This window comes from Neomonachus schauinslandi, chromosome 14, assembly GCF_002201575.2.
Source record: "Neomonachus schauinslandi chromosome 14, ASM220157v2, whole genome shotgun sequence".
NCBI classification, from domain to species: Eukaryota; Metazoa; Chordata; class Mammalia; order Carnivora; family Phocidae; genus Neomonachus; species Neomonachus schauinslandi.
The window spans coordinates 40,075,977-40,088,412 of record NC_058416.1 but is presented as its reverse complement, the minus strand read 5'-3'; the positions used below and the strand labels follow the sequence as shown (position 1 = coordinate 40,088,412).

At 38.8% G+C, this 12,436-nt stretch overlaps 1 protein-coding gene and 1 pseudogene across 2 annotated transcripts in view; both read right to left on the bottom strand.

The window, feature by feature from the left end:
* Positions 1–12,185, bottom strand: part of TRAPPC8 (trafficking protein particle complex subunit 8) — an 82,322-nt gene extending 70,137 nt beyond the window's left edge. For both annotated transcript variants that reach the window (XM_044920855.1, XM_021686086.1), the window contains exons 1-2: positions 12,026–12,185; positions 5,377–5,571 (exon numbers count right to left, since the gene is read on the bottom strand). In XM_044920855.1, coding sequence (XP_044776790.1) covers positions 5,377–5,571; positions 12,026–12,182 — 352 coding nt within the window. In that variant the 5' untranslated portion in view covers positions 12,183–12,185. The remainder of the gene's footprint in view (positions 1–5,376; positions 5,572–12,025) is intronic.
* LOC110576860 lies at positions 1,988–2,386 on the bottom strand (annotated as a pseudogene).
* Positions 12,186–12,436: the final 251 nt, after the last annotated feature.

Sequence of the window (12,436 nt, the reverse complement as noted above, 5' to 3'; positions counted from 1 at the left end):
ATATATATATATATATATATATATATATATATATATATATATATATAATTTTCACTCCAACAAATACCTTATGAGAATAACTCATATATTGTTTAGGAGGGCTATCACTGTAACCATTTCATGTTCACTGCTATGAGAGAAAAAGCATTCCCAGAAATATTACAATCTATATGAAAAGTGGCAAAAATTGGAGAATAAATGACAATACTAGTCTCTGTTACAAAAACCAATTTTCTAACCAACCAATATCCTATATCTTCCCCCCCCAAATCAGTGAAAATTAGTCTGTCTAGAAAATTATTGTATATTTTCACTCTGCACCAAGGACAAGAAAATTTGGTTAAATAGGAAGGAATCTTTACAGATACGCGAAATGTTCTCTATCTACTTTATTTTTTTAGTTACTTTGCTGCTTCGCTGCTGCTTCAAATTAACAAATAATAGGTAAGTTGTAGATATATAAAAAGGTGTTTGTTTCATGATGAGGTTGAGGAGTTTCTGGGGTTTTTTTGAGGAGTTCTGAATAAACAAATTAAATCTTCCAAAATGGCTATCCATTGAAACACTATCTGTAATAAAAGTTGTAGATATATAAAAAGGTGTTTGTTTCATGATGACGTTGAGGAGTTTTTCGGGTTTTTTTGAGGAGTTCTAAATAAACAAATTAAATCTTCCAAAATGGCTATTCAGTGAAACACTATCTGTAATAAAAGACTAGAAATCCCATATGCTCATCAGGAGGGGACTGGTGAAATAAAATATGGCACATCCATTAAAGGATGCACCATGCAGCTGTATAAGAAGGGAGAAAATCTTTATATATTACTATGAGGTGCTCTCCGGTGTGTGTGTGTGTGTTTGTTAAGATTTCATATATTTATTTTTATTTGAGAGAGAGAAAGAGAGCATGTGCAGAGCAGGGAGGGAGAGGGAGAGAGAGAAAATCTTTATATATTACTATGAGGTGCTCTCTGGTGTGTGTGTGTGTTTGTTAAGATTTCATATATTTATTTTTTTTATTTTTTTATTTTTTTAAAGATTCCATCTATCCATTTGACAGAGAGAGACACAGCGAGAGAGGGAATACAAGCAGGGTGAATGTGAGAGGGAGAGGCAGGCTTCCCGCGGAACAGGGAGCCCGATGCGGGACTCGATCCCAGGATCCCGGGATCATGACCTAGGCCGAAGGCAGACGCTTAACGACTGAGCCACCCAGGCACCCCCATATATTTATTTTTATTTGAGAGAGAGAAAGAGAGCATGTGCAGAACAGGGAGGGAGGGGGAGGGGGGAGAGAGAGAGAGAGAGTGTGTGTGTGTGTATGTATTTGTTAAGATTTCATATATTTATTTTTATTTGAGAGAAAGAGAGCATGTGCAGAGCAGAGAGGGAGAGGGAGAGAGTATCCCAAGCAGACTGCATCCTGGCAGACTGCACCCTGAGCATGGCTCCACTTTATGACCCTGAGAGAGAGAACAAGCACGCGAGCAGAGGGAGAAACAGGCTCCCCGCTGAGCAGGATGGCTCAGTCAGTTAAGCATCTGCCTTCAGCTCAGGTCATGATCCCAGGATCCTAGGATTGAGCTCCCCATCGGACTGCCTGCTCAGCAGGGAACCTGTTTCTCCCTCTCCCTCTGCCTGCCATTACCCCTGCTTATGCTCTCTCTCTCTCTAATAAATAATAATTATGGGTACCTGGCTGGCTCTGTCTGTAGAGCACGTGACTCTTGATCTCAGGGTCTAAGTTCAAGCCCCACGTTGGGCCTAGTTTACTTAAAAAAAAAAAAGGCAATTACTAAGTCCTAAAAAAACAAAGTGATAAGAACAAACTGAGCCCAATATTTGGCTTTGAAATAAAGAAGCGAATAATGTTTAATCTTAATATTGTAAACAGTGAATATTAACCAAATTCTTGTTTTAATAATCACAATAGACATTTATTTAAAGTAATACATTTGCAGCCCCTTTAGTTCTAAATTGTATATTTCAGGTTTATTCAACTTCTTAAAAATATTTGAGGGCAGCTGCAACCACAGATTTCAACTCCATGTTATTTCTTTGCCCATTCTTCTTTCTCTTTTCCTTCCCAAATAACTTCTTTCAGATATGGTTTAAGGTAAAATTTATCCTCCTCATATTTTGTCCACTGCTCTTTAGGCAAGATCTGATGCCTCATGGTCAGGTCCAGTGCCCTCTTAATGTGAAACATCCTGTCGTTCTAAAGGTTCTTAGGAAGCCTTCTTATGGCCTCTTTCACATCATCATTCTCATATATTGTATCATCTCTCATTAACCCCAGTTTATTGAACCCCGCAGCACTGTAGTACCACTTTCGAATACCCTCCAGCCATCGGCTTGATGCTACAACAGCAGGCCTGCTCGCCATTTTGACCCGAGACTGCAGCATTCTTAACCAAAAATTTTGAAAACTACATTAGGAAGATGGGGAAAGGACAAGAGGGAATAATTAAGCTAAATTTTCATCAATTATAGGGCGCCTGGGTGGCTCAGATGGTTAAGCGTCTGCCTTCGGTTCAGGTCACGATCCCAGGGTCCTGGGATCGAGTCCGTGTCAGGCTCCCTGCTCAGTGGGGAGTCGGCTTCTCCCTTGTCCCTCCCCACACTCGTGCTCTCTCTCCCTCTTTTTCTCTCTCTCAATCTCGCTTGCAAAAATAACTAAAATCTTTTTTAAAAAAAGAACAAAAACTTTAAAAAAAACTTCATCAATTATAATGAGAAATCAATAAATAAAATTTAAAATTGATTAAGCCATAGCCAGCCATATAGAGATAGTACCTAAAAACACTAAACAAAGGGACACTTGGGTGGCTCAGTCGGTTAAGCGTCCAACTCTTGATTTCAGCTCAGGTCATGCTTTCAGGGTTTGTGAGATCAAGCCCTGCATTGAGCACCACACTGGGCTCTGCACTGGGTGTGGAACCTGCTTGAGATTCTCTCTCCCTCCCCCTCTGCCCCTTCCCCTGCTCGCTCGCTCTCTCTCTCTTAAATAAATAAATCTTAAAAACAAAACAAAACAAAAAACGCTTAACTAAATACCCGAGGAAACCACTAAAAGAATTGCTGTGGCAGAGACACCTGGGTGGCTCAGTTGGTTAAACATCTGCCTTCAGCTCAGGTCATGATCCCAGGGTCCTGGGATGGAGTTCCACATCAGGCACCCTGCTCAGTGGGGAGCCTGCTCCTCCCTCTCCCTCTGCCTGCAGCTCCCCCTGCTTGTGCTCTCTCTGTCAAACAAATAATAAAATCTTTAAAAAAAGAATTGGTGGGGCAGAGACTCAGGGAGCACAAGTCTTTTCAGCATTTTATCTATGTGCACATATCATTTTGATAATTTTTTTTTAAAGTAAAAGGTACTGTGTACCTTTAGAGGTTAGGAAGATACTTGCAGTATTAAAAAAAAATTTTGGGGGCGCCTGGGTGGCTCAGTTGGTTAAGCGACTGCCTTCAGCTCAGGTCATGATCCTGGAGTCCCCGGATCGAGTCCCACATCGGGCTCCCTGCTCGGCGGGGAGTCTGCCTCTCTCTCTGACCCTCCCCCCTCTCATGCTCTCTATCTCATTCTCTCTCTCAAATAAATAAATAAAATCTTTAAAAAAAAAAAAAAAAAAAATTTTTGTTTTTTAAATATGATAGTTAATCCCGCCCTGTGCCCCCTTAGCACTCTGGCATATCAGATATGCCACATCCCTGTCATAATGTATTATGATTATAAGATACTGTAAATTAGAATGTATTATGATTACTGATTTAGATGTTTATCTCCCCACCAGATTATGAACTCATATAACGTCTTATTCATCTCTATTATTGCGAAGCAAGGCATATAGTAGGAAATCAATAAATATTTGTCGCAAGAATCACGAAAGTGTTAAAGACCCCATGAAACAGAATCACAGGATTAAAGTTCTAGGAAAGGCCTTAAGAAAGAATCTAAATAAATTCTCTTGTTATCAAAAAATGAAACCAAGTCTGAATAAGTGACTTATTCAAATTATCCAATTAACTAATGACTACAGTAGTATAAAAACTTGGACACTCTGGCATTTATTGTCCTTCACATTTCAACATGAATTTTCCATGGTGACAGGGAAACAAAAGTTCAAATTCCAACACTTACTCCCAGAAATATCCAAAAATTTGTCTTGTGTTAAAACATATTATGCCAGGAACTGCTCAAATACATAACCTGAAATTCAGATTCTTTTAATATGTAAAAGATAACCATAATATTCTAAACTTAAAATAATCAAATTAACTTTTGCTGGAATTAAAGCTAATAACATAGAAAGATATCTAAACAAAATAATTCTACAAACGTTTCTAGCTATACAAGTGCGACCAACTAACTTTACGACCTAAAAGATACCACTTAAATTCTCTTTGAATGTTTAAGGAAATGCAAGCAGGTGCTAAAATAATTAGATTATAAATTATACCAACCTAAAAAGATTATTTTATTAGGTTGCTGAAATATCCTGATTAGATGATGTACTTTTAATCTTTTCCCTCTAAAAGTCTATTCCATTTCTCTGGCCTTTTTCATACTAGAAAAGAGTCACACCAAACATTGCCAACTCATTTTACATATTAATATATTTCACCTACCAATCTTATTAAGAAAACATTTACCATTTAAATCAGATTAATAAACACTTTAAAAAGATTAAATATATACTCATATGTTATAAAAATTTCTTCAACTTAACACTAAGCTGGATAAAAAGTAAAATAAACTTAATGTTCTTTATTTTAGTATTACTTATGTCACAAAAAAAAATGCTTTTTGTCTACTGCTAGTTCTTTCATTCAAGAAATATTTATTGGGGCGCCTGGGTGGCTCAGTTGTTAAGCGTCTGCCTTTGGCTCAGGTCATGATGCCAGGGTCCTGGGATCGAGCCCCACATCGGGCTCCCTGCTCAGCCAGGGAGGCTGCTTCTCCCTCTCCCTCTGCCTGCTGCTCTCTCTCTCTCTCTCTGTGCCAAATAAATGAATAAAGTCTTTAAAAAAAAAAAAAAAGAAATATTTATTATGCTTATGTTTTAGACATTACTTTAAGCACTGGAAAGAAAATAAAGAGCCTAAGTTCCTGCCCTCATGGAGCTTTCTATTAACTTTACAAGGAGAACTACAAAAACATTTTCATTATAAAAATATAAAATGAAATCATGAAGTTCATAGTTGGCTGCCTACTTGACTGTAACCTCCATAAAAACAAGGACTGTTTTTTCCACAACTGTATTCCCAGCCCCCAGCGCCCAGTAGGCATTTAAGTGTTTGTTGAATGATTTCCAAGATACAGAACCGCTTTTTCTAACAAAAGAAAACTTTACTTAAATAATAAAACTTATTACATACCACTGATGTTGAGGTCATAATCTCCTGCTGTAATCACATTAGCTACTAATCCTTCCGCAGGTTGACTGCCAGAAACAACATCATTCAAAAGCTTCCGAATGGCTCCAGGCTGGGGTGGTTGGGTGATAATGTTGCTTACTGCTATCTTCAGATTTTTGATTACATGAAGCTGATTATTAGGATCTCTCATATGAACTTTAAAAAAAAGGAAAAAAGGAAAAAAACTTGAAATTAATTCTACACAGTGCATTAACAACCCAACTATAACAACAACAATAAACAATTGGGTTAATACGTCACAAAAAGAATGCTCAAATCAGAAAACAGAGGGGGCACCTGGGTGGCTCAGTCAGTTACGCATCTGCCATCTGCCTTAGGCTCAGGGCATGATCCCATGGTCCTAGGATCAAGTCCCATATCCAACTCCTTGCTCAGCGGGGAGCTCCCTCTCCCTCAGCCCTTCCCCCCTGCTAGTGCTCTTTCTCTGTCAAATAAATAAATAAATAAATATTTGGGGGGTGCCTAGTTGGCCCAGTCAGTTAAGCATCTGCCTTCGGCTCAGGTCATGATTCCGGGGTCCTGGGATCGAGCCCCACGTCAGAGCCTGCTTCTCCCTCTCCCTCTGCTTGCTGCTGCCCTTGCTTGTGCGCCCTCTCTGTCAAATAAATAAATAAAATCTTAAAAAAAAAATTTTTTTTTTAAAAAGGGGGGGTCGCCTGGGTAGCTCAGTCAGTTGAGCATCTGCCTTCGGCTCAGGTCATGATCCCGGGGTCCTGGGGCCGAGCCCCACATTGGGCTCCCTGCTCAGCAGGGAGCCTACTTTCTCCCTCTCCCTCTGCCTGCTGTTCCCCCTGCTTGTTCTCTCTGTCAAATAAATAAAATCTTAAAAAAAGAAAAAAGCAGAAATTCCAAATGGAACAGTCTTCCAGAAATACAACGGACTTAGAATACTTCCTTATACACCAAAAGGGCTAGCTAGACAGTCTAACCTCCCACAATGCTACTGCTCCCAATTTTCCTATTCGTAGGTCTTTTCCTTCCCCCTATGTTTGGACCTGCCAGGGACCAATCCCCATCCATACCAAAACCCTAATTCTCACCTCACCCTCAGACCAGTGCAGGGCAGTGTGACCTGTGAGATCTGTGGTATCACTGCTGAAAACAGTAAAGGGGAAGAAAGGGAAATTAAGTGCTGCATGTGGGCTTCCTCTGCTTCTCCTAGTGTACTGCCTGCATTCTCAGCCCTATTCCACCATCAAAAAAGTCAGTGCCCACCCCGGTGCAGGATGTTGATAGTAGGTATGCTGTGTATGTGCTAGAACATGAGGTATATGGAAACTGTATTCTCCGCTCAATTTCGCTATGAACATAAAACTGCTCTAAAAAATAAAGTCTACTTAAAAAAACAAAACAAAACAAAAAACCCATAACGCCCAGATCCCTTCTCCCACCCCAATACCTCCTTTTAAAAATAGACAATAATCTTTTAAAAATAGTATATATGGTATAAATATGTGTACTTATAAGAATAAATACATATATAGAAAATATACATGCAAATTCCATTATGATTGCCCACAATGAAAGAAGGTAGGAAAGGGGACTTCAATCGTATAATGTTTGATTTCTTGTTAAAGGAAAAAATACAATGTAAATATGACATAAAGATTAATATTAGTTGGTTCTGCATAGTGGGGAGCTGGGTAGTAGGAAATTCGCTTCTCTGAATTCATTGTTTGTTTTCTAATTTAAATAAACACACACAAGCCTCTCTAAGTAAACTTCTCAGCTGGTCTATGAAATAGAGCAAATGAAAATACCATGTTGTATTTCTGATATTTTAAGAAAATATTAAGTATTCTCCCTAAAGTTGGTCTATAATTGCTAAATAACAGAAGTAGCCACGTGTGTATTAAACGTCTCTCAAAATTTTAAATTGGCTAATTATCTTTTAGTATTCCTAAGTGTTAACACAAAAAAAGACATTCTAGGGGTGCCTGCCTGGCTCAGTCCATAGAGCACTGACTTTTGGTTTGGGGAGGGAGGTTGTGAGTTAGAGCCGCTCGCTGAAGGTAAAGGTACTTAAAAAAAAAAAAAGACATTCTATGTTCAGAGGTGATTTATTAGATAATCCTATTAATAAATCCAGAAATGAGTTAACAGATGTGGCAGCCAGCTTCTGAAATGGTCCCCAATGATGCCATATTTTGTGTTATACATACTCTTGTGTAGTCCCTTCCCACATCCCAGCGTTGACATATGTGACCAGTAGAACACAGCAAAAGCAAGGGCATATTACTTCTGAAATAACATTGTAAGAGTACAGCTCTTACCTTGGGTTCTCTCTTTCATCACTCCCTTTGAGAGAATCTAACTGCCTCGCCATGGGGACACTCAGGGAGCCTGTGGAGAGGCCTACATGGCACAGAACAGAGGTCTCGGGACAACTTCTAGTGAGGAAATGAGACTTGCCAACAATCCCATGAGTGAGCTTGGAAGCAGATCCTCCAGCCCCTGATGACTATAGTCTCTGCCGACAGTTCCACTGCAACCTCAAGAGAGACCCTGAGCCAGAACCACCCAGCTAAGCTACTCCCAGATTCCTGAGAAACTGAAAGATTTTAAATAAATGCTTTTTTTTTTTTCCCCAAGGTGCTAAATTTTGGAGTAATCTGTTATACAACAATAGATAAGTAAAACACGGGAGTATCACAAAACTAACCTAATAAAGAGGAAGGTAAGAACTAAGAATGATTAAGAGATATGCTCTTAAAAAATCACACACAAAAAATTCAAAAGCTCAGCTTAATTAAGAGTGCAACATCACAAAAGCTGACTTTATGTATCACATAACATCTCAATTTCAAAATAAAATTCAGCTCTACCACTGTCTTACTTTTATAAGTTACCATATAATTTCTGGAATACTGTTATTATGAAGTAACATTTCCTAGTATGTGCAGTTCCATGGAATACTTTTTCCTCAAGCTAGTTAAGAGTTGTTTTAGAAAAATCAATTCCAGGTTTAAGTAAATTTGAGAAATATAGGATTAAGTTTTTAAAAGGTCTCTTTATACCAGGTCTTCCGAGAGCCTTTAATGTGCTAAATGACACTGTAATTCTCCCAAACACATCTATTTGAAGGTAACTTATTTGATCACAAAATTCATTTCCAGAGAACGGATAATACATCGGGTGTTCTATGGAACATATTTTGAAAAATGTAACAATGGTATTTTTTATGTTTTTACCTAGCACAAGAAACTTTACTGTATAAAGCAAACCTCAATTGCTGGGTAAAAATCATAACTTGTACAAAAATGACACAAACAACATATATATCTAAATTTTGAAAACTTGACTTGAATTTACCCAGTTTGGTACTTGAAGTAGTTAAGCTTGATGAAAAAACTTGATGAAATACTTTTTAAAAGAAACTTAAGAAAACAAGAGGCAGTAAGTATCCTTCAAAGGTCCTTCAGAAAATATTCAAGATTTACATAAAAATTACATTCTATTCTTTTTAAACCCTTAAATATAATCCATTTAAAAATAGTAATATATACCTTTTGAAAGTAAAAACCAAGTACTTTCAAAAGTTGGTGTTTAAGTTAAATTTTCTTAAGTCTTATAAATGTCTAAATGATGTGTTGAAAACTGCTTAGAATTATTGAAGAACTATCACTATTGCAGCAAAACAGTGAGGTTTGGTTAAGTAATACTACCACCACTACTCTTTGAATGGATGGCCAGTGGAAATTTCTCAAGCAGTATTATGATTACAAACTTTGTGTTGAAATGACAAATATATATTCTTTAAGTTTCAAACATATATCTAGCATAACGATCATAAAAATATATCTGATTACTGTTATTTAATATAAATAAATACTTGGGTTTAAAAAAATGTATCCAAGGAATCTAGAATGGTTCTCCACTGCCTAATACATCAGGTCTAAACTGTATTTGTAAGGCACTACACATGCATGGTATTCAAATTTGTTTTCTCAACCCTCCCAGTACAGTTTTAAACCATGTGTTTCTCTACTGACATCTAAAAAAAAAAAAAAAAAAAGTCCCCTGGAAATACTCAACAGTGTACGTTGATACCTCAGTAGTCAAAGCAAGTTTTGACCTCAAATACCCGCAGGCCAGAAATGCAGTCCAATCATTTTTTAAACATTCCTTTCTCCTTCTAAGGAAATTTTAGCTGTTTTGGTTAGTTGTATTCTTAAATTATGTGCCTGAAGTTATATTCTCATGCCTCACTGCCTAAAGATAAGCTAACTTCGAGGAATCCCCACACTTGAGACAAAAAAAAAAGTAGGCTTTTCTGGATGGCAAAGAACCCCAAAATTTATTTACCAGCCAAAAAATTAAACCACAGAAAAATTAAGTCCTTTTCACCAAATTTCTAATGCCACCACCAAAGTCTATGCCCTAATTATCTTGAACTTTGAAATTGTTATCAACTACTATTTACCCTTATAAACCAAACAATTCTAATCTCCCCAATTTGATACCCTTGCTCAAGAATCTATGACTGCTATATGCACTTAACCAATAGATATGAAATCCAAAATCCCTTTCCTAGAATTCAAGACCCTCCCTCATCTAGGCATCTTCCCTTACTATCCTGTACTCTGATAGGGACAGTTTCCTCACTGTTCCCCAACCACTCAACCATAATTTACACCTTTTGCCCATGCCATTCTAATCTCACCCCTCCTCAACAGGGAATGCTGGCACTTTTCCTTTCCACCAACTGTCTACTCAAGGATGAAAGTCCAATTCATTGTATTTCTTCCCTAAATCTTTTGCAGTTTACAGAAGGAAATCAGAATACTGAAGTGAGCCCCTATTCACTGCACCATTCAATGCAGAAGGCAGAAGTCAGATGTGGTCAATGGGCAATTGAAATGTCTAGTCCAAACTAAAATATAAATGTCTAAATGCGCACCAAAGTTCAAAGACTTGGCAACAGAAAAAGAATGTAAAATACAAAGATGTTTTATAATGATTACATGTTGAAATGCTAACATTTTGGAAATATTAAAACTAATTTCACCTGTTTAACTTTTTTTATAATGTGACTACTAAATAATTTAAAATTGTGTATGTGACTCCCATTTTATTTCTACTAGATAGCACTGCTCTCTAGTGTGAATAAACAATTCTATTGCCAGGAGATAAGATGAGCTAAGAACACCCTGAGTCACACTGCCTGTTTTTAAATCTTTCCCACATGGAAGACTGTGGACAAGTTAACATCTCTATGCTTCAATGTCCTCAAATTTAAAATGGTGGTAAGTTAGCTACCTCATATTATTCAATGAGAACTAAAAGAGAAAAGCTAAATACAGCAGGTATCAGGTATTAGTATTATTCTTTATTAAAAAGCAGGAAAGGGCATACACATCAAAGTCAAACAGATTCTCACATTTTTTAAAAGACTTTAAGAATGTAGGGCACTTTGTTGTTCTTGTTGATTTAGTATAACACTGGAGGAGCTGAAATTGATCACTAAGGTACAAGCTGAAGAAATCCAAGAGTTCCCAAACTTTTTTTGGACAGCTCCTGCTCTCCTTTAAATAATAAAGTGAACTTACGGAGCTATTCTCCCAAAGAATACACACCTGTGGCATGTAAATACATAAATTTATGGCACAGCACTTTTTGTGGAGAAATCATCATAGCCAAATAAACATCATAGTCGTTCGCTTGACACAGCCTTGTTATAGAACCCTTCATTTTATACAGCCCTTAACAAAGAACTTCACCTATACTTTATGTTCTGTTCACAAAGGCAGATATATTATTGGTTAAATACTCGGGAGTTTTACTATGCTTATTTCTCCCTAATAAAGAACCTAAAGGTGGAGAAAACAGGTAGCTCTTAAGTAAAAGACACATTTCTCCTGTTAATTAAACTTTTATCTGAAAAGCTAAATTTTAGGGGTTTCCATTCCTATAAATCTATTCAACTCCAACTATCTAGATTAATTACAACTTGTCCTTACTTCCTCGTCCATCAAGCAAAAGGCTACTACAAGTAATTATTTTCATAACATTTTTTGGGAAGAGGTTAAATAAAACATTATATACCTACTAAAATGTTTATATTTTCAAGGAAAATACATGAAATAACTAAACAGAAGCTTAGAAAGAGACAGACCCCATTACCCGAAGAATGTAATATTCAAGACAACTTTGAAAGTCCAGTTTAACACCCAGAGGAAGATGATTCGTCGTCTTTACTAAGACCTCATCGGTTTAAGAGGCAGCAATCTTCCTACCCTTACCCGCCTTGCAACTTTCTAATTCCCTCCCTATGGCCGTTGAAAACCGTCTCAATGCCCTTCTCTGGGGCTCATGTTTTTCTTTCCTCTAATTACCAAGCAGCTCGGCTTGTCCCGGGAAGAAGGAAAGTGCCCAGAAAAACTGGAGGATAGGACCGCGCTGTCTTGACAACCTCACTCATGGCCCCTCCCCCAGCCGCCGCCGGAGACACCGCGGGGCCCCAGCCCCAGACGCCACTCTACCGGCTCCAAAATGTAAACATCGCCCTTTTCTTCCCTGCCCGCTCCCAACTTCCTTCTCCCAGCCCGGCTTTGAGGGAGCACAGTGAAAAAGGGAGGAGACCACATACCCTCCGAAGTGAGGCGAGAGAAGGGCTTAAGCAACTCCGCGAAGCTAAGGTGATTGAGACGAGTGAGCCGCTCGGCTTCGTCGCTGCACAGAGCGGCGACACAGGGGACGAAGGAGTCCGGGATTAGCTCCTGCACTGATTGTACACACTGGGCCATCGCCGCGGCAGAAGCAGCGGCGGCGCCCGCCCTCCGGCCCACTCTCAGAGGCTGCTCCTGCGGCTGCAGCAGCTACTGCCGCCGCCCGCCGGCCTAGCCCGGCCGGGCGGGGCCCCACACTTGAGACCAATAGAAGGAACAGACGCCGCTGCCTCGGCTCACGGGCACACAACACCGACCCCTCCCCGGCACCGCCGCTCCTCAGGGCTCGCCCCGGCGTCCTCGCATTCCACCCCGATAAGTGGAGACGCCGA